Source organism: Lacerta agilis, chromosome 4, assembly GCF_009819535.1.
Source record: "Lacerta agilis isolate rLacAgi1 chromosome 4, rLacAgi1.pri, whole genome shotgun sequence".
Taxonomy (NCBI): Eukaryota; Metazoa; Chordata; class Lepidosauria; order Squamata; family Lacertidae; genus Lacerta; species Lacerta agilis.
Window position 1 is genome coordinate 54537172 of NC_046315.1, and position 21006 is coordinate 54558177.

The 21006-nt window shown below is 41.1% G+C and overlaps 1 protein-coding gene across 1 annotated transcript in view; it reads left to right on the forward strand.

Moving 5' to 3' along the window:
* The window catches only part of PDXK (pyridoxal kinase), a 39772-nt gene extending 20168 nt beyond the window's left edge, over positions 1-19604 (forward strand). The window contains exons 3-11 of the mRNA XM_033147114.1: positions 3456-3560; positions 6825-6908; positions 8051-8097; positions 8902-8987; positions 10604-10649; positions 14641-14752; positions 15314-15450; positions 16612-16678; positions 18054-19604. Coding sequence (XP_033003005.1) covers positions 3456-3560; positions 6825-6908; positions 8051-8097; positions 8902-8987; positions 10604-10649; positions 14641-14752; positions 15314-15450; positions 16612-16678; positions 18054-18166 — 797 coding nt within the window. The 3' untranslated portion in view covers positions 18167-19604. The remainder of the gene's footprint in view (positions 1-3455; positions 3561-6824; positions 6909-8050; positions 8098-8901; positions 8988-10603; positions 10650-14640; positions 14753-15313; positions 15451-16611; positions 16679-18053) is intronic.
* Positions 19605-21006: the final 1402 nt, after the last annotated feature.

The window sequence follows — 21006 nt, forward strand, 5'->3', positions numbered from 1 at the left end:
TTGATGACTTGAGGAGGGATTAGAATTGGTCTCTGTGCTGGTCTCTCTCTTGCTGCTGTGGAGACCTGAATGGGTGGGTGGTTACAGCTGGTGTTCATCCCATTAACAGTAGTCAGTGTCAAGCCCCCAAACAGGGGGTAGAGCCGGACTCAAACAGGAATCCACTGACTCCTATGCTGGTCCATTGTCAGATGGATCTTCTCTGTTGTGCCAGCCTGGAATTGGTGCTGCAAAACAACATTATCCACAACAAGGAAACCGCCTCTCACCTTCCACCCAGACCAGCAAGAGCCAACCAAGGCTTCGGATGTGGTGGTGGCTCTACTGCTCTGATGGTCTCCTAGGCAAGGTTAGGATTGCTTTACCTCTCTTTATTTGTTGGTATTGAGAGGAGCAAGCGTTATGCGATATCAAGGGAGCATAAAGGACAGACTCTTGCATCAGACTTTCACCTGAGTCTGATCATTCCAGCCTTGCAAAGCAGCTTGGGACTGATGTTGCTCTGGCAGTGTTGGCAGCGAAGACTCAGCTGGTGTGCGGTGGACTCCTTTCTCCCTCCGATCCCCGCCCTCCCAGTGTGTGTGCACGCGCGCCCCAGATGCCATTAAAGCACGTTCTGCCACTGCTTCACACAGTGGGCCAAATCTTTCTTCCTCCTTTTCCAGTGGCCATTAAAAAAAAACATGTTTTAAAGGGAAACTACTTTGCTTCTAAAAGTTTTGGAAACAGCAGCCCCTTATCTCTCCAGTGATGAAGGATTTGACAATCAAACTCTTAGAGTGTTTGTTTGTGTACGTATGTACTGTATTACATTTCCTCCTTGGTTCTCCTCCAAGGAGCCTGGGCTAGCATCTGTAGAGGTAGCTTCTTCTTTTTTTTTAATCCCCACAAGAATGCTAAGAGGTACTAAGGTTGATAGTAATTTGTCTGAGGCTACCCGGTGGCAAATTGACACTGTCATCTGTCACTTATAAGCACCTGCCCATACATAGACTTCATGGTTCCTTCAAAGAAATTGACTTCCTGATATTGGCGAGGGAGGAGGAGAGAGATAAGGAGCATATATTAAAACATCTTCCGGTGGACACTTGTTTTTTTCTGAATCACTCTGTTCCTTACATTAACGAAAAGGAAGATGTTGATATGCTATTTGTGATACTCAAGAATAATCCTCCTGATATAGAGAGAGCATTTTAAGATGGAGCCCCCGAGGGAGCTCTGTTGGCTAAGTTGCCTGGCGAGGAGTATTTACTGTATGATTAGAGTGAGTGACTCACCTCCAAACGACATTGTGCTTCACGCTCGAATAAAAGGAGCTTGTCACACAGCCTACGTAGATGCTCTTTTTTAAAAAGAAGAAACGGGCGGAGGGGAAGGGGGAAACAGTTTCAGTTTGTCACGCTCTCTCTCATGTGTGTGAATATAAATGTTTTGGGGGAAGGGGGAGGAAATAGACCCTGATAGGCTTCTGGCCTGCTCTTAACAATTTGGCCGGTTTGTTATTAGCATGCATATAAAGGACTCATTTGGTTTGCTTCCTATGCTTGAAAAGCAAAACAGGTGTGTGCTGCAAACTCAGATGCATTGTTTAATTTCACGTTTGGGGATGCAGTTGGACTGGGATCCAAAGAGGATTTCTCACAACAGGAATTCTCTCACTTGAATACGGCTTAAGCACATGCTTCCAGCCAAACATTTCCCACTGAGGCGTGCTGCAGAATGCTGATGCTAACTCAGACATTCTCTGTAGCATCCTCTGTGAGGAACCTTGCAACGATTCTACCCTAATACCAGGAGGCAGCAGGAGGCAGGATGGCTGTATTTATTGGTTAACAACAGATCAAGAGCTCAGCACCCAGGCACCAAGAAGACCATAGAGTAGAGAGATTTAAAGGCATGTGCAAAGCTATCCTCGATGCCTGTTGTTGCAGAACCAGTTCTGATTTGAACAAGGCTAATAAATTTGCAAAATTGTGTTGATCTAAACATGGAGAATTAAGGAAAATGCTCCCCCCCTTTTTTTGAGGAACAAGAGTGGAAATTTGAACCTTCGTTTCCAAGGATAACATATTATAATATGCTGACCCACTTACTGCTTGCCCAGGACCTCCTGCCAGTCACAATGGGATACTGTGTCCTTGAATGCTCTTTGGCTATTTCCCTCCCTCTCAGAGTTTATTCAAAAGTGTTCTTGGCACCGCTTCTGTTCATCTTTGAACTTTTGTACCATCAGATGCCAAAATGCAATTACGTTTATAAAAGGGGTCAGAGAAAGCAGGTGGGTGAACTCCCTAACCAATGCTAATGTGGGGAATTATTATAGCCAGATGATAGATTTCATGCCTCAGGTGGCCTTTTGTTCTTTCACTTGTGGAATGTGATTGGTTTTCCTCTGGTTCTATATTTGGAAAACCCCAGTTGCTTTCACAAAATAATAACAGGACTATTAAGGGTTGATTTATTTTCTTTCGAAAATGCATTTATTAGGTCAGAAAGTACTATATTAATCTTGTTTTAGTGCTCTCACTCATTCCCCTACAAAACCTGCCACAACAATTTCAGTTTTAATGAGATTATTGTGCTGGAGATGCTGTGGAGTCAATCATTCCCTCTGTTTCCAGTGTTCAGGCTGTAACTGCCATTGCTTTATTTATTATTTGCTTATTCCATTTTTAAAACTGCCCTTCATCAGTTAAGATCCCAGGGCAGGTTACAATATATGGAATTAAAACAATAACATTTAATTTTTTTAAAAAAACCCACTATAATACACACCAAACATGAATTCAAAATAAACAATAAACCAATCATCAATAGACAATATAAACATAACTGACTTGAAACACCTCAGTTTCCCCCAAAGGCCTGGATGTAAATATGTGTCATTAGATGGCGAACCTTTGTCTTGTATGTCAGATATGACCTATGACCTGATTCCATCCACCCCATAGGGCTTTCTGAACACTGCAGCCTGTTATGGGTCTTTGGGTGAGTAGAGGGACAGTTCCTAGTAGAGTGGACACCATCAGAAAGTGAAGGTAGAACTCTTCCTTCACTCATCACCAGGAATGATTGGGTTGCCAATCACCCACAGTCTATATTACATTCTATACTTAGTGTGAATATCCTCTGGCCATGAAAGATCCCTCAGGGGAGAGGTCTGGAGCAAATGACCTTTGTAGTGACTGCTTAAAGGTAGCTCTGCAGACATCAATATGTGTAGTACCAGCTGGGTGATCATGGGTATCCATTCCTCAAGCTGTCAATTTACCTGCCACCACCTGCTGCACTATTCCCCAAACCTGAGATAATTCCCCACAGAGACATGATAGCAAGGGTTAGGGCAATCTAAATGAGAAAAAGGTGCAGACCAGTTCCAGAGGGATACACCACCAGGTGTAGTCTTACTTAACCCATCCAACCTGTAACATCATTTGGTCTGTTTCTTTGCTCAGGTTATGATCACTGGAAGGGGCAGGTGTTAAATTCAGATGAACTTCATGAACTATATGAAGGACTGAAACTGAACAATGTAAATCATTATGATTATGTACTTACAGGTAAGCTTCTTAATTTTTGCGAGAGTGTTATTGTGGTCATTAAAGAACCTGAAATACGTACGCTGGGGGTAAAATGATTCCAGGTTAACACATAGCTGCTGTTAAGCAACTGGTTCCTAGGTGGCCTTCTCTGAATCTCTTAAACATGGTTAAGAGATAGCTCAGTGTTATGTCTGCATTACCTCCTACCTAGGAGAAGCATTTTTAAAAGGCAACCTCAGCAGGAAGCTTGAAATATAAAGCTTTGCATCCAGCAAAATTCCCTCGCTCACATTTCTGCAGATTATTATTAATAACATAGTTTCACCTCAATGCATACAGTGCATATGTTTAAATTTCATTTTCTGTATTCCTTACTGCAGTGAATAGGCTTTTTCTAAACTTGCTAGATGAAATTGATTGCCATATTGATTTATATAACTTCCTCAAGAAGGGAGGTGGTTTCAAAGCCGGGGATAAGGGGAAATTTAATGATACAGGTCCAGAATTATCGCCCATAAAGGCTACTCTGCCATGAAGGGTATTGCACAGCTGACAGTTTATTTCCCCCTGCTCTGGTTTCCATGGAGTTCTTGGAGGTAAAGGAGATATTTAATAACAAAGTGAATGAGATTGCACTGATGTGGCAATGAATTTTCAGCATAAACAGATTCCATTTGTTTTGAAGACCTTTTTAATTTCCCCCCTGAGGAAAATCTTAATGTGCAAAATGACAGAATAGCTTCACAGAATTGCTTTCTTTTACCAACCACAGCTGGCCAGCTAAAATATTTTTCTACCTGCACTATTGCTTATTTTTATTTTATTTCTTACCCTGCTTCTATCTGGGCTCAGGGTTGCTTTTTTTCAAAGTATAGTTTGAAATAATTGAGGTAATTTTGAGACTGGAAAATCTATATCATTTAAAGTTGATTTTTAAGATATTACTCTGTGTCCATATTCAGAGCTTTTCAGGAAAGCGTATGTTGTGGGGAGCTATATTTTCAGGGAGTTGTGTGTAAGTGGGGAAAAAGAGGCTTTGATGGAAGAGAGTATGGCACCAGTGAAACAAATAACATTTCAGACATTCATTGACTAATACATTGTGTTTGCTGGGTATAGAGGTTAAAACTCTCATTTTAATCTTTATTTTTGCTCATTGTCTTGGCCCTGTTTACTGTTTGGGAAGAGAGAACAATAAAAATTTCCTGAAAATATTGGCCCAGGACACAGCACCCTACACAGACACATACCAATTATCTAAGAGCGATACAATTTATTTATTTGTCTATTTAGATCGACAAATATCTAAACTACTTAATCATAGAATCTCTAAGCAGCATGCATAAAGCATCTGTAAACAATATACAAATAAAATAATCAAAATTTAAATGCAGTTATACGCAACTTTGTTTACATGTCCAGGCAAGCTTGCTAAATTTTTTTTTTTTGTGCTCTTTGCTTTATAATGCCTATTAAAACAGTGGCATGTGATGTGATGTTATCACACGGGCCTTCTCTTTGCCACCGTCTCACATCATTGGCTGGTAGGGGATGAGAATGGGGAGTTTCAGAGTGTGGTGACAATACATTTTGTCTCAGGTCTCCCTAGTGTCTCTTGTTATGTCTTATTTAGACCTAAGACTAAGGTCACTGCCACACCATACTTTTTCACCACTTTAACAGGCATAGCTCCCCGCAAAGAATTCTGGGAGCTCTGATATGTTAAGGGTGATGACCTCACAGAGCTACCATTCCCAGCACCCTCAACAAACTACAATTTTCAGGATTCTCCATGAAGCGGTGTAAGAGTGCTTTAAATGTATGGCGTGGAAATAACTTAAGCCATATTTCTAAACTCTGTGAGGAATGATGACTAGACGTGTAAATTATTCACTGAAGTAATCTCTCTAAACTAATGAATAACTCTTGAGTAAAATGTATAAGGGTCACTCCTATATAGGCAGGGCAAAGTTTGCTGTGAATTTCATCTGAATTACCCGCTGGATCTCAGCAGTGTTGAAGAGCAGAGGTGGGGGCTGTGGAGTTCTTGCTTCATTTGGTTTTGCAGAATAGCAAACCGTCTATTCTGTTCACGGCCATCTTATACAGTAAATTTATGTATTCAGGGTTTCTGAGGTGCCATTCACTTTGCCTCACAACAAGCCCCTTATGGGTGGGTGCTTGATCTGAGTGGCTGCAGCCTGCAGATTGGAGAACTTGGCCAAAACTAACAAAATATATTCCAGTAGGAAAAATGTAAGGTTCTGGCTGGAACGTGTGTAAAGGAGGCTGACCAAGATAATAAAGGGTCTGGAAGCCAAGCCATTTGAGGGCGTTGGACATGTTTAGCCTGGAGCAGAGAAGACTGAGGAGATATGATAGCCATCTTCAAATATCTGAAGGGCTGTCACATGGAAGACGAAGGAAGCTTGTTTTCTGCTGCTCCAGAGGGTAGAACTCATACCAATAGAGTCATATTACAAGAAAGGAGATTCAAACTAAACAATAGGAGGAACTTTATGGCAGTAAAAGCTGTTCAGCTGTGGAACAGACTATCTTGAAAGGTAGTGGACTCTCCTTCCTTGGAGGTTTTGAACAGAGCTTGAACAGCCATCTCTCAGGGATTTTTTAGCTGTGTTTCCTGCATTGCAGGGGATTGGACTAGATGATCCTTGGGGTCCATTCTAATTCTACATTTCTGTGATTACTTCCTTCAGCTCACTCTGGTTTATGGAGGGGTTGTGGGAGGGGGAGAAGTTGGGAGGGTTCCATTTGATGTGTATTTGCAAGAGTAGGGGCTCTACCCTTGATAAATAATACATTTATAACATTTACCATCCTCAGTCCTCTGCACTTGAACTGGCAAAGCTGAAAAACTAAATGAAGATCAAAATGCTACCTGTTGCACTTCAATTTGTGATGACTGAGTCACACATGGAAGAAAGTAAAAAAACACTACAGCCAATCTGCACCCTGGACAGAAAATTTGGTTGTCTTTCCTCAAGGGAAGAGAATGATTTTGTTAGCAGAAAAACTGCTTGGAAGCTTATAGTGGTTTCTGTGTTTGTGCTTTGCTTTGATCTCTTAGACCTATGAAAAAAAGATTGGCTTAAGTGTCCTTCCACATGTCCAGCCAGATAAACTCTAATATAGCAAACTCACCCCAATTTATAGAAGTGACAACTACAGGCCAATTAATAGAGCTGCTGCCACTGAACAGAAATTGTGTGTGGAAAATACTTTTCCAACATAATCTTAATTTCCCCTCTTATCCCTTCAAAGGCTACACAAGAGACAAATCATTCCTTGCAATGGTGGTTGATATTGTTCAAGAGCTAAAACAACAGAACTCCAATTTGGTATATGGTAAGTTTTGAATATACAAATTATTCACTTTACATTATGTTGTTAGGGAGATCTCCCAGACGAAAGATATTGGTGGCCCTCCTGAACATAACTAAAGGCTCAGGGAAGGCAAAGGTGGCTATGGCGTTGATAGTATATAAAAAATAGATCATGAAATTTATTGTGGGTAAATTAGTTTTGATGACACCAGCTGGGACACCAGAGAAATCTCTTAGCAGCGCTATAGTGATAATAAAAGGGCATTAGCGAGTTCACAGCTCATGGGTGTTTTGTCTGGCAACAAGAGACTGATCTCCTCTGGTGTTATAGTGGAACTTGCTTCCTTGACTTAGCTGCTCTGATTTCAAAGAGGCAACTGAGTGCTGGAGCATTCGCTAGAGAGAATTCCAATTCAAAGGTCACTGAATAACTTTTGTTACTTAGCTGTTTAAGTCTTGCCTGATATCCTGGAGCTATGATACAAGATCTTGTTTGCTGAAATCAATATAGGTTAACATCGCTTTCAAACAGTTCTAAGAGGGCCTGTTCAAGTTGCTGCTGACCATTTGGCCACTCTGGGTATGAGAAGTGTTCCCTTCAAATTACTGGACAGATTCACAGCCTATAATCCTTCTATCCAGGCGCGGATTACCCGGGGCGGCAAACCCGGAAGCCCCCAGGGGCATGGTTTCGCTCCCAGCACGTATGCGCAGTGTGCATACTGGGAGCGGCGCACCACTGGCAGGCAAGCCCCGGGCAGGGCGGCCTCGCTCTGCGGCTTGCTTGGGGTCCACCGGCGGCACGCAGCGTTCCATAGCGGCGCGCTGCTGGCGGGTGAGCCCCGAGCAAGCCCGTGCGGGCGGAGAGGAGCCAGGGAGGGTCACCCTCTCTAGGGTGGTACCCAGGGCTCCCCACCCCCTTCACCCCCCTCCCTATGCCACTGCTTCCATTCTTTTATGGATCCTCTACAAAGTTCAGTTTATGCCAGTGTGTGTGTGTGTGTGTGTGTGTGTGTGTGTGTGTTTTAACAAAGATCAATTTCCTAGCATAGGATACCGTAATAACAATTTATTGTAACTACCATAGAGGTTTCCAATGAGCCTGGCATGGTTATGATCTCTTGGCTCTTAATACTTAAACATGTTCTTAATTTTCTCTTTCAGTATGCGATCCTGTGATGGGTGACAAGTGGAGTGGGGAAGGCTATATGGTTGGTAATCATCTCACTCTTGGCCCATCTTAATGAATAACGTTCTACCAAAAAAACCTCTATTTCTTCAGGACATATATACAGACTGGACCAGTATAACAGGGAACGAAAACTCTCTGCATGTGTGGAATGTGTGGTGTGCTGGTTGCTTGAAGTACAACTGCATGGTGGCTATTCTATATGGAAATCCATTAATGGAAAGTAGCTTGTAAAAAAAAAAAGGTGATTTCCCCCCCAATGCCACAGCAGCCTTTCTTTCTGCTGCAGCAGAATAGCAGAATTTGCTGGAACTGTGTGTGTGGAATTTTGTTACTATTGACCAGGCATACGAAAACTCGGCCCTCCAAATGTTTTGGGACTACAACTCCCATCATCCCTGACCACTGGACATGTTAGCTAGGGATGATGGGAGTTGTAGTCCCAAAACATTTGGAGAGCCGAGCTTGCCTATGCCTGCTATTGACACTCATGCAAATGTTGACAATCACACACACACACACACATACACACACATTGGGGCATTCACAGTATTCCTCTGGGGATTGTCAGTATTTATATGTAGATGCCAACATGTAGCAAATTTCGAGCACTCCCTCATATGAAATCTCCGAGTTCAGTAATAGTTGTGAATCTCTTCCTACCAGTGTGCTTATCAATTTCTGGATTGAGCTGAGAAGAGGAACTGCTCATTCGTGGATTTGTTGTTGTTTTTTGGAAGATTTGAACTTTGTAGAATAAACTGTGAATAATTAAGAACCTGCTTAAGCTTTCCAAAGCCAATATCATTTTTCTTATTCTTTACAGTATGTTCCAAAGGATCTTCTTCCAGTTTATAAGGACAAGGTTGTGCCTGTAGCAGATATAATAACACCTAATCAGTTTGAGGCTGAGTAAGTATTGTTTTTCTCATATATTTTTAAAGATGTAGAGATAAATAATTGTTTTCATTCTTATTATTAACCTGATTAAAATGATAAGTTGAATTTTGTAATTAATTAAAATTAATATTAAATGCATTCTTGACATTTCTTGCCATCTATAAAATCACGTGCTTACAAATCTAAATTTTGGTAAGTTTGCTAAATTAGTTTGGCTGGGATTGTTTAAACAACATGGGCTACATACGCTGTTTGAGTCTTATCATTTTACAGGGTCTGTTAGCTGAGAGGATTAGAAGATGCCAAGGGTTGATGAGCAACATAGATTAACTTGTATTTGTTAGTGTGAAGGCAAATTTACACATTTATCACACTGAACAACACCTTAGTAAGACAACATTCCGAGCCTTTTGATTAGAAGGCCTTGGCCAAAGATAGTAAGAAGACTTTTAGAAATGTTTTATGGATTTGAATTATTAATTTATGATACCTTCTTGTCTTGAACTCTCCTTTGAGTACCACTGTGTCAGAAAAAGCAGCTAAAATACATGAAATAAATTAAATGAAATATGTTATTGTCAGGGATTTGCCTTCTCCTCGTGAGGAGAGCCCGGGGGGAGGTCCTACTCATGAGGAGTGCCCGGGCGAGAGTACTCCTCGCGGGCAGAGCAGGGAAGGTGATCCCGCTAGTGGGGAGGATCAGGGTAGGGAACCTCTTTGAGAGGAGGTCTTGTGCAGCTACAGGGAGCCCCAGCCACTGCTGTCATCTGACTCCTCTCAAAGCCCATCGCCAGAGCTCTCTCCCGCGGAAGAGGAGGAGGAGTCGAGGGTCAGGGATGCTGGGCAGAGACCCAGCAATGCCAGCCAGAGGCGATCAGAGGGGGAGTTGCAGCTTCCGGCGCCAGCGCAGCATCGGGGGGTCAGGGGACACAGAAGACATCGTTTCAGGGTGCCAAGGCTTTGGTGCTGGGCGGGAAACAGGAGAGGGGCACTTCCGGATTCTGCAACTGACTGAGCGGTTATGTTTTTAGCTAGCTCTGCACTGTAAATAGTTATTCACAATAAAGTAATCTTTAGTGTAAGAGGACTCTGTCGTTACTCATGAGCAACACCGTGGTGTACCCTGACAGTTATGATAGCAGTGCAAAAGGGAACAACTTTTCTCTATCTGTTGAACCAAGACAGCCCACAAATTCACTGAACTGTATAAAACATGACACAGAAATAGGTTAAAGAATGAGAAATAGGTTAAAGAATGAGCCTCAAACACCAGCTGATGAAGAAAGAGGCCAGAATTATACTTAGGGTTTTATTGTAGCTCAGAAGGTTGTTAGAACCTTCCTTAAAAGTTCCCTACCTGCTAGACTCTTGAGCTTCCGTAATACTATGTCGGACACAAAGGATACAACATAGGGGCTTGTTATACCATGTCTCTTGTTTTTGAGGACCAGTTTGATGGGAAGCTGTTTGAATCTTTGTGCAATATTGTGTTTATTAGTTTTATCTCATTTAAAGTTAGAGGATGATGTTCCCCAGTAAAGTGCACTATAGATGTTATTGCTAAAATCTTAATTAGCAAAAGATACTCATTTTAAAAGGACACTAAACTGTTATTTCCTGCTTTGTAGGTTACTTACTGGGAGGAAGATACACACTGAAAAAGAGGCTATAGAGGTAGGTGTTCTTGAACTCTTAGGTTTCTAACTGCCCCAGTGAAAACTTTTTAACGCCTCCATGTAATCGCTTGTGGGTTGAATATGGTGCTGTTGGTAGACTTGTAGAAATTACACAGAGATGTCAAGTGTATGGAGTTGTGCCTCCATGTGACAGCTGTTGCAGCCCTTACCATTGCTGTGTGATTGTGACTGCTCAAAAAAGGGTTGTTGTGATTGGTTGAATGATGGCGGCCCTTGTAGACATTCGTAGTGCAGTTGGTCTGCTTCCATGCATTTACCACAGGTTAGTAGCACGTAAGAACTTTTAAAACAGAAGTGGGCAACTTTTTTGTATTCAGGGGTAATTTGTGGGGTGGCTGCATGACAAGTGTAGGTGGGACCAGAGCCAAAAGTGGGCAAGACCACCTCTTTTCTCTGCCCCAATTCACAAACCATGTTAAGCAAAGCTATGGCTTAGTGCAAGAAAGCAAATTTGTGCACTCCTGGAGAACAGATTGGAGCTGCTTTGCTCCTTCCTGGTCATGATGATGATGCACTTTGCTGAGCTAAGCTGTGGTTTGTTGTCTGAATCCATGCTCGTAGTTTAGCTCTCTCCAAACAAACCACAAGTGGGTAATAACCAAAGTTGGGCCTATGGCTTGCAACTTGTGGTTTGTCCAGGAGAAATAAGCCACAAGTCCAAGTTCAGATGACACACTAAGCCAGACTATGGTTTTGCTCAGCAAAAGGCAGCTGCAAAATGGCCGAGAAAGAAGCAAACTATGGTACACTGTGCCCAAGAATTAACCTCATCACTTGGAGTTTTATTTTGTTTCCACTTGCAGATGTTTTTTGAAACTGGACCCAAGGGTTACAGGTTGCCCAAAACTATTTTAAAGTATCAGCTAGGGCTCAATCATACTTAAAGCCACAGTGTTTAGCATTAACTATGTTGTTGAAAAATGTTAATGATTCAGTGCTTTATTTTGCACATAGAGCAACTTTTTTTTTTGAGAAATGAACTCAACACTGGAGAAAACAACACTTGCAATTCAAAATCTACTTTCAGCATTGTTTTACTTTGCAGTACTGCCCCCTGGTGCTTACATGCTGGTGCTGTGACAACAACAGTAGGAAATGATCATAAGCATGTTCCACTTTACCTAGGGCTGCCATACGCCCGTAATTTCCTGGATATAGCTGGGATTTACCCGTTGAAAATGGCATCCGGACTGAATTTTCATAAATTGTCTGGATTTCCACTTTTTGAAATACAACAATTCTGACTTTACCATAAGGTTGACTAAGACACTTTACTAAGAAGATCCTTTAGTGCAATTATGTCTTTGTTCAAGTCTCCTGGTTCCATATCTTCTTAGCTCCTGACACTACTTTATTTCCAAAACAAATTCTTGGCAACCCACAAAGAAACGCCCTTTAATTTAACCATCAGCCACAAGAAAAGATGGTAAGCTGAACAGCTTCTATTGCCAGCAAACCAGTGTCTCATGTGGCATTCAGTAAGTGGTATGGAAGGAGCCCTGAGTTCTTGCTCTTGGTAGTTCCCCCCAATTGTTATTAAGAGAAGATAGTTTTGTCAGTGCACTATGGATGCATGGCAAGCTGTTCCTTTAGGCTTTGATTCATGATGACAGAAGAAAGAGCCAGGCTGGCATCCAAGCCAGGCAGATTCAGTTAACAGGCACAGAAAACTGTGATGCTAAACTAAAGTGGCAGATGTGGAGTATCTCTGCACATTTAAAAAGTGTGCTGCATAAAAAGATAAATCGGAATAATTGTGTTTTGAGATACAACTATTGTAAGCTTGTAGTAACTGTTACTGCTGTGATAATTATGTGCTAGATCAGGGGTTGCCAAACTGTGGTCTGTGGCATATGTGTGGATTTGTGGTTGAAGAAGGCAGGTGGTACATCCCACACAGTAAATATTCATATTGATTTTTAATTGTATTTTTATTGATGTTTTTATTTCTTGTATTGTATTGCAATTTGAAGTCTATGGAATTCACATAAAATGATATATATGAGAAATAAAAGGAGCAATAGAGATGTAATAAAAAATCATACAACATCTGTAGCACACCACATTACAGCTGCTACAAGAAGCAGAAAAAACAGCAACCCATAAGTGATCCTCCAAAACCCTTGGCAATTTTCAAGTGGTCTGTGGAGGGGGGAAATGTTTGGGAAAAACTGTGCTAATAGTTATGGTCATGAATGTGTTTTCATGACACAGTTCTGCACTGACATGGCTATGGAAGTCCTATAGATATAATTTACCACTGGATTGTAATCTTAAATTTCTGGTAATTACACCCTGTCTTTAAATGTGATAATTGGGTGCTGAAGCGTAGATATTCCAGCAATCTACTGAATGCTATTGATTCCTGTAAGTAAAGTCCTCTAATGTTAAGTTTCGCTAATTAGGTTTTGTCTAGACAAATATCCTGATGCCAAGAATAAACAGGCCCCTGATCTTTGCAGTTTTTCTCCCAGAAAAGCCAATTGAATGTCAGCTCACAGATTCTACTTTTCCCCTGCAGCAGGAAGCATCTCCCGACTATTACGGCTATTTTTATCTTTATTCTCCTTTTTTTAAAATGCTTCTGGAGTCACCAGGGAATACCCCTCCTGTCTTTCATTGCTAATTATAATGCTTTGTTTGCCATTTTCAGTCTCATTAATGGAAGCAAGCCCAAGTTAAGTAGTCTCTGGACTGCCTGACAAGTTAATAAGATGCTAACTTTAGGTCTATAGATTTTCTAGCCACATTCCAAAATCTTTACCAAGGAATTTTTTATCAGTCTGTCTGTTTGCTCGATCCCATTCTGAAAGGAAAAAATATCTCTTTAAACATAATAAAGTTCCAGCCAGGCATAAAACAATGTGGTTACAATGCCATCTCATTAAAACACAATCCCATCTCAATTATACTGCAACTCTCAAGTTAACACAGGTGGTTTTTTATTATCTGAACACTTGTTTTGGAACGAAGAGCTGGCTGAATCAGACATTAGAAATATTCTCATAAAGTGAGCCCCAACTACCCTCGGGGGCACATTGGCATGCAGTATATCATGTACTACCTTGGCCTTTGTTTCCACAACTGCAAAGTTATGAGCTGAGAACCAGTAAATCAAAGCCAAGTTTAGACTAGTTTAATTACAGTGGCTTCCCCCAAAATAACCCTGGGGATTTTAGTTTTGTGAAGGTTCTGATAAATATTTTGTTTAGTCCCATCTTAACATGGCAAATATGGCTCTGGGAGGCAGGAGAGCACACCTGATACATGCAGTATACCCACATGCAACAGCCCTATGTCTCTTGGCACAAACAGGATACTAAGCCCAGACCTTCTTGTTTTCCATGCACATATCCTACTTTGTTATCTTAGAAAAAGAAGACTGCTTTTCTTTCTTTTTGTTAGAAACAAAAGTGGACTATGTGAAGAAGACTTTTTTCCAAGGCAGCAATCTTATACCAACTTAACTGGGAATAAGACTTATTGAAAGCAAGGGGACTTGCTTCTAAGCCAGGGGTAGTCAACATTTTTATACCTACCACACACTAATGCATCTTTCTTGATGGTAAAATTTCCTTACCACCCACCAGTGCTCAATAGAAGGAGGATTCAACTTGTGCCTTAGAACCCCCTACCGCCCACCTAGAATCCTGAAACGCCCACTAGTGGGCGGTAGGGACCAGATTGACAACCCCTGCTCTAAGCAGACATGTATAGGATTGCACTGTAAGAGCCCAAATTGTCAAAAGCAACGTTAATGGAGCAGCTTGACTTTACGTGAGGTGGAGGGTATTAAAAATAGTGGCTCTCACTAATACAAACTTTTTAATGTTAAATATAAATATAAATACTTGTAAGTTTGTATCTTACATTAGTGCCTGCCTTTTAGAGAAGTGCTGGGACATTTAACTATTTGTCATTATCCTTCAATGAGAATTAACTGTTGTAATATTTTGGTCCATGGAAAGGTAATGGATATGCTCCACAATATGGGACCCGAGACTGTTGTAATCACCAGCTCAGACCTCCAGGCACCTTCAGGAGATGATTACCTGATAGCATTAGGAAGCCACAGGAAAAGTAAGTTGATTTATTTATTTAAGTGAGAAAGCCCTGCTTTGTCATATGCATACACATTAAAAATACACCCCACAATAAAGGTGAACGTTTATTGGAAATTAAGTTTCATACATAAATACCGATACATGTAAAAATAAATCAAAGTTGCCTTTATTTTGAGATATTACTAATACGTTTTGCAGACACTTGTTGTTGTTGGCATCCATTCATCCATCTCGAGAGAGATTGGAGTGCGCCTCCAGGGGTGAAGTCAGCTCACTGCATTAACAGCACTGAAGTGAGCTCCCCGGGGTGCAAGCCTGGGCAGTGTGTAAGGAGTACATGGGCTGTTCAGACAACAAGACCCCACTCTCAGCCTAGCTGGTGTGTTCAAAAGGAAAGGACCACAATCGGCCTTGCCTGCTCAATTTGCCAGAGCCTGCCTTCGCATGTAGGGGAAGTCACTTGTAGACACTTGTATTTGGCACATGGTTGCCATGTTGCCCACCTATGAGTTAACCTGAGATTCCTGTTTGATTACATTAAACTGGGAAGAATATAAATACGAGCCTTCCTTAACAGCTTCAGAAGATGGGACCACAGTGACACAGAGGATCCGAATGGAGTCTCCTAAAGTAGATGCTGTCTTCGTTGGTACGGGAGACCTGTTTGCTGCCATGCTCTTGGCCTGGACCCACAAGCACCCAGACAATCTAAAAGTACGGACAGACACTTTTTCCTTCTTGCCTCAATGACAGAAAAAAATATTCTCATTTCTTTACTTTAAATTCTTAGTATGTAAATATGTAAATGAAGACGACAGGACTCAGATCAGGAAATGAGGCCATATAAAACAACAGAGGATGAATACCGTTGTTCGGATGTAACAGTAAACCATAGGTTAGTGGTACGAGAATGAGCATGTGATAGTGTTGGGTTCATGCACTTCCAGTGTCAAATTATACACCTATCTACTGCATCAGTGCTGGTTATGCTGCTAGGTGCTAGTTCCTAGCTGGAGTAAGGGCTATGGAAACCTGCAAGATCAGCTTGAACAGAGGCAATGAAGTGTCAAAATAAAAGAAAAAGGTGCATACAAGTTAAAATACTCTCCACGTAGAAGGTTTTTGGGCAGTAGGGTTGGAAAATACTGGTGCTTGACACTTTTGGAGGGTTGCTACAAGTCAGAATAGGCAATACTCAGGTGGGAGTGGTTGTAGATGAACAGATAGGTTGATCTAGTACAGTGTTTTTCAACCACTGTTCCGCGGCACACTAGTGTGCCGCGAGATGTTGCCTGGTGTGCCGTGGGAAAAATTGAAAAATTACTTTATATATAGTCAAAATAGGCACAGAGTTAAAAAATTTTTAACATTTTCTAATGGTGGTGTGCCTCGTGATTTTTTTCATGAAACAAGTGTGCCTTTGCCCAAAAAAGGTTGAAAAACACTGATCTAGTATAAGGCAACATGGTATATTTGCACATACCATGAGCAACTATAGCTTTCTGAAGTATTGTCTCAAAATTTCTGAAAAAGCAAGAGAATACCATGTTAAAATATTTTATGTATTAAATGCTGAAGCCCAGAATATCTGTATTGTGTGATATACCACTCTGCCTTCAAGCTTTCATTTTGAGGAATAATAGAATGTAACGTGCCAAAGGCTTTGTTTAGAAATAAAGCCTGCTACCTACAACTCAGTTTCTCCTGCGTATTCCTAGTGAAATTGCATTTAAATTTAATGTTTCTTCCCCATGGGCACATGTTTCGAAGAGAACAGCTCCAACAATTTGTCTTAAGTGTCAGTAAAGCAGTAGTGCTACTGGCCTGAGTCAATAAAGTGCCAATGAAACTGAAATATTTTCCTTCCAATTGCAGGTGGCATGTGAAAAGACAGTGTCAGCCATGCAGCATGTTTTGCAGAGAACCATAACATGTGCAAAGGGTAACCTATTTACACCATGCTTCTGAATTCATTCATTTACCATTACTGGAAAATACATATTAGGGAGGGGGCATAGCAGAGTAGTGCAGCCCATATACAATTCAGTTGAGTTTGGCATGAGTTTGACCATCTATTACTCCTTTAATTTAATGCAGTGGCTCAATACTTACAAATTAAAGGGCAGATAAGGAGCAATACTTACAAATTCCACTCTGTAAATCTCCCAGGTGAGAGCTGGGAGGGTCCACCCCCTTTTGTGTGAGATAAGGGTTAAGATCTACCCATGACAGAGAGCTCTGTATTTTATTGTTTTTCTTTCTCCTTTTCTTTCTTGTTTCCCTTTCTTCTTTATTTTTATTTAGATTAGTTTGGTGGTGTTTATTGCATTGTACGTTGAAAAGTTTCAATAAAAAATTATATATAAAAACAAATTCCACTCTGTAAAACAATGCTACATAGATCATGCACATCAATTAATATTTGAATTGTGCTCTATTATAATCAGCTTTAATGCAGTCAAAGAAGTGGCAATTTGTGTTGAATGTAATTGTGTATGACCAAGAGGAAGGGCCTTATTTACCCTTCGGGGTTGGGAAGACTATTCTGAGGGGGGGCATGAAAGATGCTAATAAAATTATGCATGGTTTAGAGCAGCTGTGGCCAACATAATACCGTCTAGTTTGACTACAACTCCCATCACCCCCAAGAGTCAAGGATCATGGGGGTTGTACTTCTGGAAGGCACCACATTGGCTTAGAGACGGCAAATAGAAACCCTGTATTTTTCGCTCAGGGAGTCATCCAGTGAAATAGTGATGGCCACCAACTCAGATAACTTTAAAAAAGGGTTAGACAAATTAATGGAGAATAAAGCCATCAGTGGCTACTACCCATTATGGTTATGTTCTACCTCTGTTGTTGAAGGCAGCATGCGTCTAAATGCCAGTTGCTGGAAAGCCCAGCAGAGCGTATTGTTTCTGTCAAGTCCTGCTTGTGAGCTTCTGGGGAGCCACTGAGAGAACAGGATTCTAGACTAGATGTGCCAGTGGCCTGATCCAGCAGCTCTCCTGGTTCAGAGGCCATATGCTGCTGGGAAACAAAGAGTGAGGGAGTGTTGTTTTCCTGCTTGTGAGGTTCCCAAAGGCATCTGGCTGGCCAATGAGGAGAACAAAGGGCTGCATTAGATGGACCTTTGGTCTGATCCTGCAGTGCTCTTCTTGCATCCTGAATTGTAGTAGAGCTGAGATTCAAGCATATTGATTTGGGGGTGGGCGGGAAGGAGTGGGGCTGGGAGGGACAAGTTTTTCTTCTGAGCTGTTGTTGTTAAAATTAAACACCTGTGGCATTTCAGTCTCTTTGTTGCTTTTGTTTTTAAGCCCAAGCTGGAGAAGGAAACAAACCCAATTCAGCCCAGCTGGAACTGCGGATGGTCCAAAGCAAAAAGGACATAGAAAACCCAGAGATAATAATAAAAGCTACTGTGTTATAAAGGTTGTATATCTCCTAACAACGCACAATGTATTGATGTCCTCATTTTCTTTCCTGTAAATTGTAATGTTTGCCTTAGATCTGTGACAGAAACCTGACTTCCATGAAATAGTGCCCAGCATAGATGAGATCCACTACCAAGCACATGTGCTGGCCTTGCTCGAATTAAGAAGAATGAAAAAAGCTAGGTGTATATTGCAACTCTCTCCCAGGTATGAAGTTGGCTGTCAGATCAATTCAGTCTTGTTGGGAACCCTGGGTTTGGGAGCACAAGGTTTCTTGCCTTGCCAAAGACTTTCAGAATGCATTTGTTAGTGGAATGATTGTCTGGAGTGTATAAACTGTGGGAAAGCATATTGTGCCAATTGAGCAGGTTACCTCTCCCCTTAAATGCAGTGGTTTGGCAGCCTGCTTCAATGTTCAGTACCTCAAAAAGTAGAGAGAGATTCAGGCCAAGTGTGGAGAGGGGTCTGCAGATGGTTAGCTTTTAGGTTCTCTGTCTGTACAGCCCTTGGAAGTATGAGAATGTGTTATTGAGAACAGCTCCCATGTCTGGTCTGTGAAAAATTGCAAGACTCCACTATCCAGAGGTGCTAACCCTTTAATATTAAGCAACCAAAAGTCGTCAGGTTTTTTTGGTCTTCTTTTGTTTTCTTTCCCCCTTCTTTCTCTCCACAAAAAATACAGATGAGTAAAGGACAATGGTGGTTCTACCTCTGATAGAATACACTTGACACAGTTTTATCAAAAAACTCACAAGATGCAAGTTTCCTTAATAAGTACTTCTTATGAAACCTGAATATCCCATTTCATCTTGTAATGGCTAGGAGGGAAGTGAAAGTCTTTGTTGTTTGTTTAGACCAATTCACTGTTTATGACCACTGGTTTGCGTGCTCCTGCTTCTGGGATGGATGATTTAAAAAAATGCTGTATAATCAATAGGTTTCTCCAGACATACACTTCCACCAAAGGCACTACACGCCAACCAATGCCGTTGTACAACCTCCATGCCTTTCAGTGACAATTTGGCAGGAATCTCATGCAAGCCTGATAGAAATGAATATAGGTTGCACCGTAGACATTTGGGGGGCATTTTACCCATATTACTTATCAATGCAATGCCCATACCTTCAGGAATTTTACAGGAGTAATTGTCAAATTTTAACTTGAAAAAAATAAATGACGGTCTGGATGCTCTAGTGAGCATGTCTGAATACCTTGGGAATCAACACAGAATGCTAGATTCTGCTCCATGCAATAATCTCTTAAAGTTATTAAAACTATTTCAGTTCCTCTTAGTTGTTGATAACTTAATAGTGCCAGGACTAAGCATATTAATTCAACTTAGAATTTTAAACCTGTTTTCCTGTTTCTCTTCTCTCTGTCTCTCTGTTCCCCGCCCCCAAAAGAATTATGGATAAATTGACATTTGTACTCTTTGTTTTATTTCTTGTTATTTTCTTGAGATAAAACAGGGTATTGAAGCAATCCATGGCACTTTGTAAAACACTTGTTGCAGTGTTACTTCCTCTTTCCTTGCAAATGACCAGGGTACTTTCCTCCTAATTTTTATTAGAACATCCTTTTCTCTGGATCTCTCTAGAAAATAGGATTTCTGCAAAAGTGATGCCATTAACAGGTGTGCTGCTTGAGTCTTAAAGCTCCATTGTGCAAACTGTTGTTTGCTGTTGTTAAAAATCAGCTTTTAATTACTTTATTGCAATGTTTTAAATTTCTTAGATGCCTTCTACTAAAAATGGTCTTGAGGTGATCTACACTATAACATACAAACAATATAGAAATATACAAGAACTAAAAACCAATTATTCAGTACAATTCAAAAAGCAACACCAGCCTTGCCCCCACTACCATAGCATCCCCAAAGAAACATGTTCATAATTGTCACTAAGCAAACCAATTTAAACATCTAGCTGTACATAAGAATGTTACATTAACAGTCATATGCCTGGTGCCAAAACAATGTTTATGTTGGTTCAAGGTAGGCCTTGATGGGGACAACGTTCTAAAAATGAGGGGCTGCAGTTGAAACATTTCAGCTTTTTCATTCATTTAAAATACCCATTTGTGTATTCATTGTGGTTGTAGATGTAAGCTTGTTGATAACTTATTCCCACTGTGGTCCCCAGTGTCACACAAGTTCCCCACCCTTCCCTGTATCAAGGATAGGACAATGTATGGCCTGCCAAGGTTTTTCTCAATAAAAGCTTTTTCCAGCCAGCCTCAGATGAGCACGACAGCAACATGGGGGCATAGTCACAGGAAGGTGGTGAAACTCATCTGACCAGCTGAAGTATGAGTGGGGAACCTTTGGCTCTCCAGATGTTACTGAACTGCATCTCCCATCAACCCTAGCAGGCATGACCAAAGGTCAGATATAATGGGAGTTGTAGTTCAGCAACATCTCAGAGGCCAAACACATGAGCTAAAGTTTACGAAAGCTTTACATTGTATACACATTGCCTGCAGACTTCAAAGTATGAATTAAATTAGGAGTTGCTATTTTTCAGAACATATATTGATCTAGCATTCCCTACAAATTCCAGCCACAGCCTTCCATCATAGATTCATAGCACCCTAAGTATCCCTAAGAGATCTTTTGGAACTACTGCATCGCATCCTTGGAGTGCTTTCCTAATATATATTTTTTCCTGGCCTCCTCTACTAGTTTTTGAAGCTGTGTTTGCTTCTCTTACCACAAAACAGTTCTATAGGAAGCTTTGGAATGGCACCATTCATTCATTCATTCATTCATCCATCCATCCAATAACTGAGGGTGCTTCATATGTTATACAGAAGTGAGATGAGAAAGAGCATCAGTGG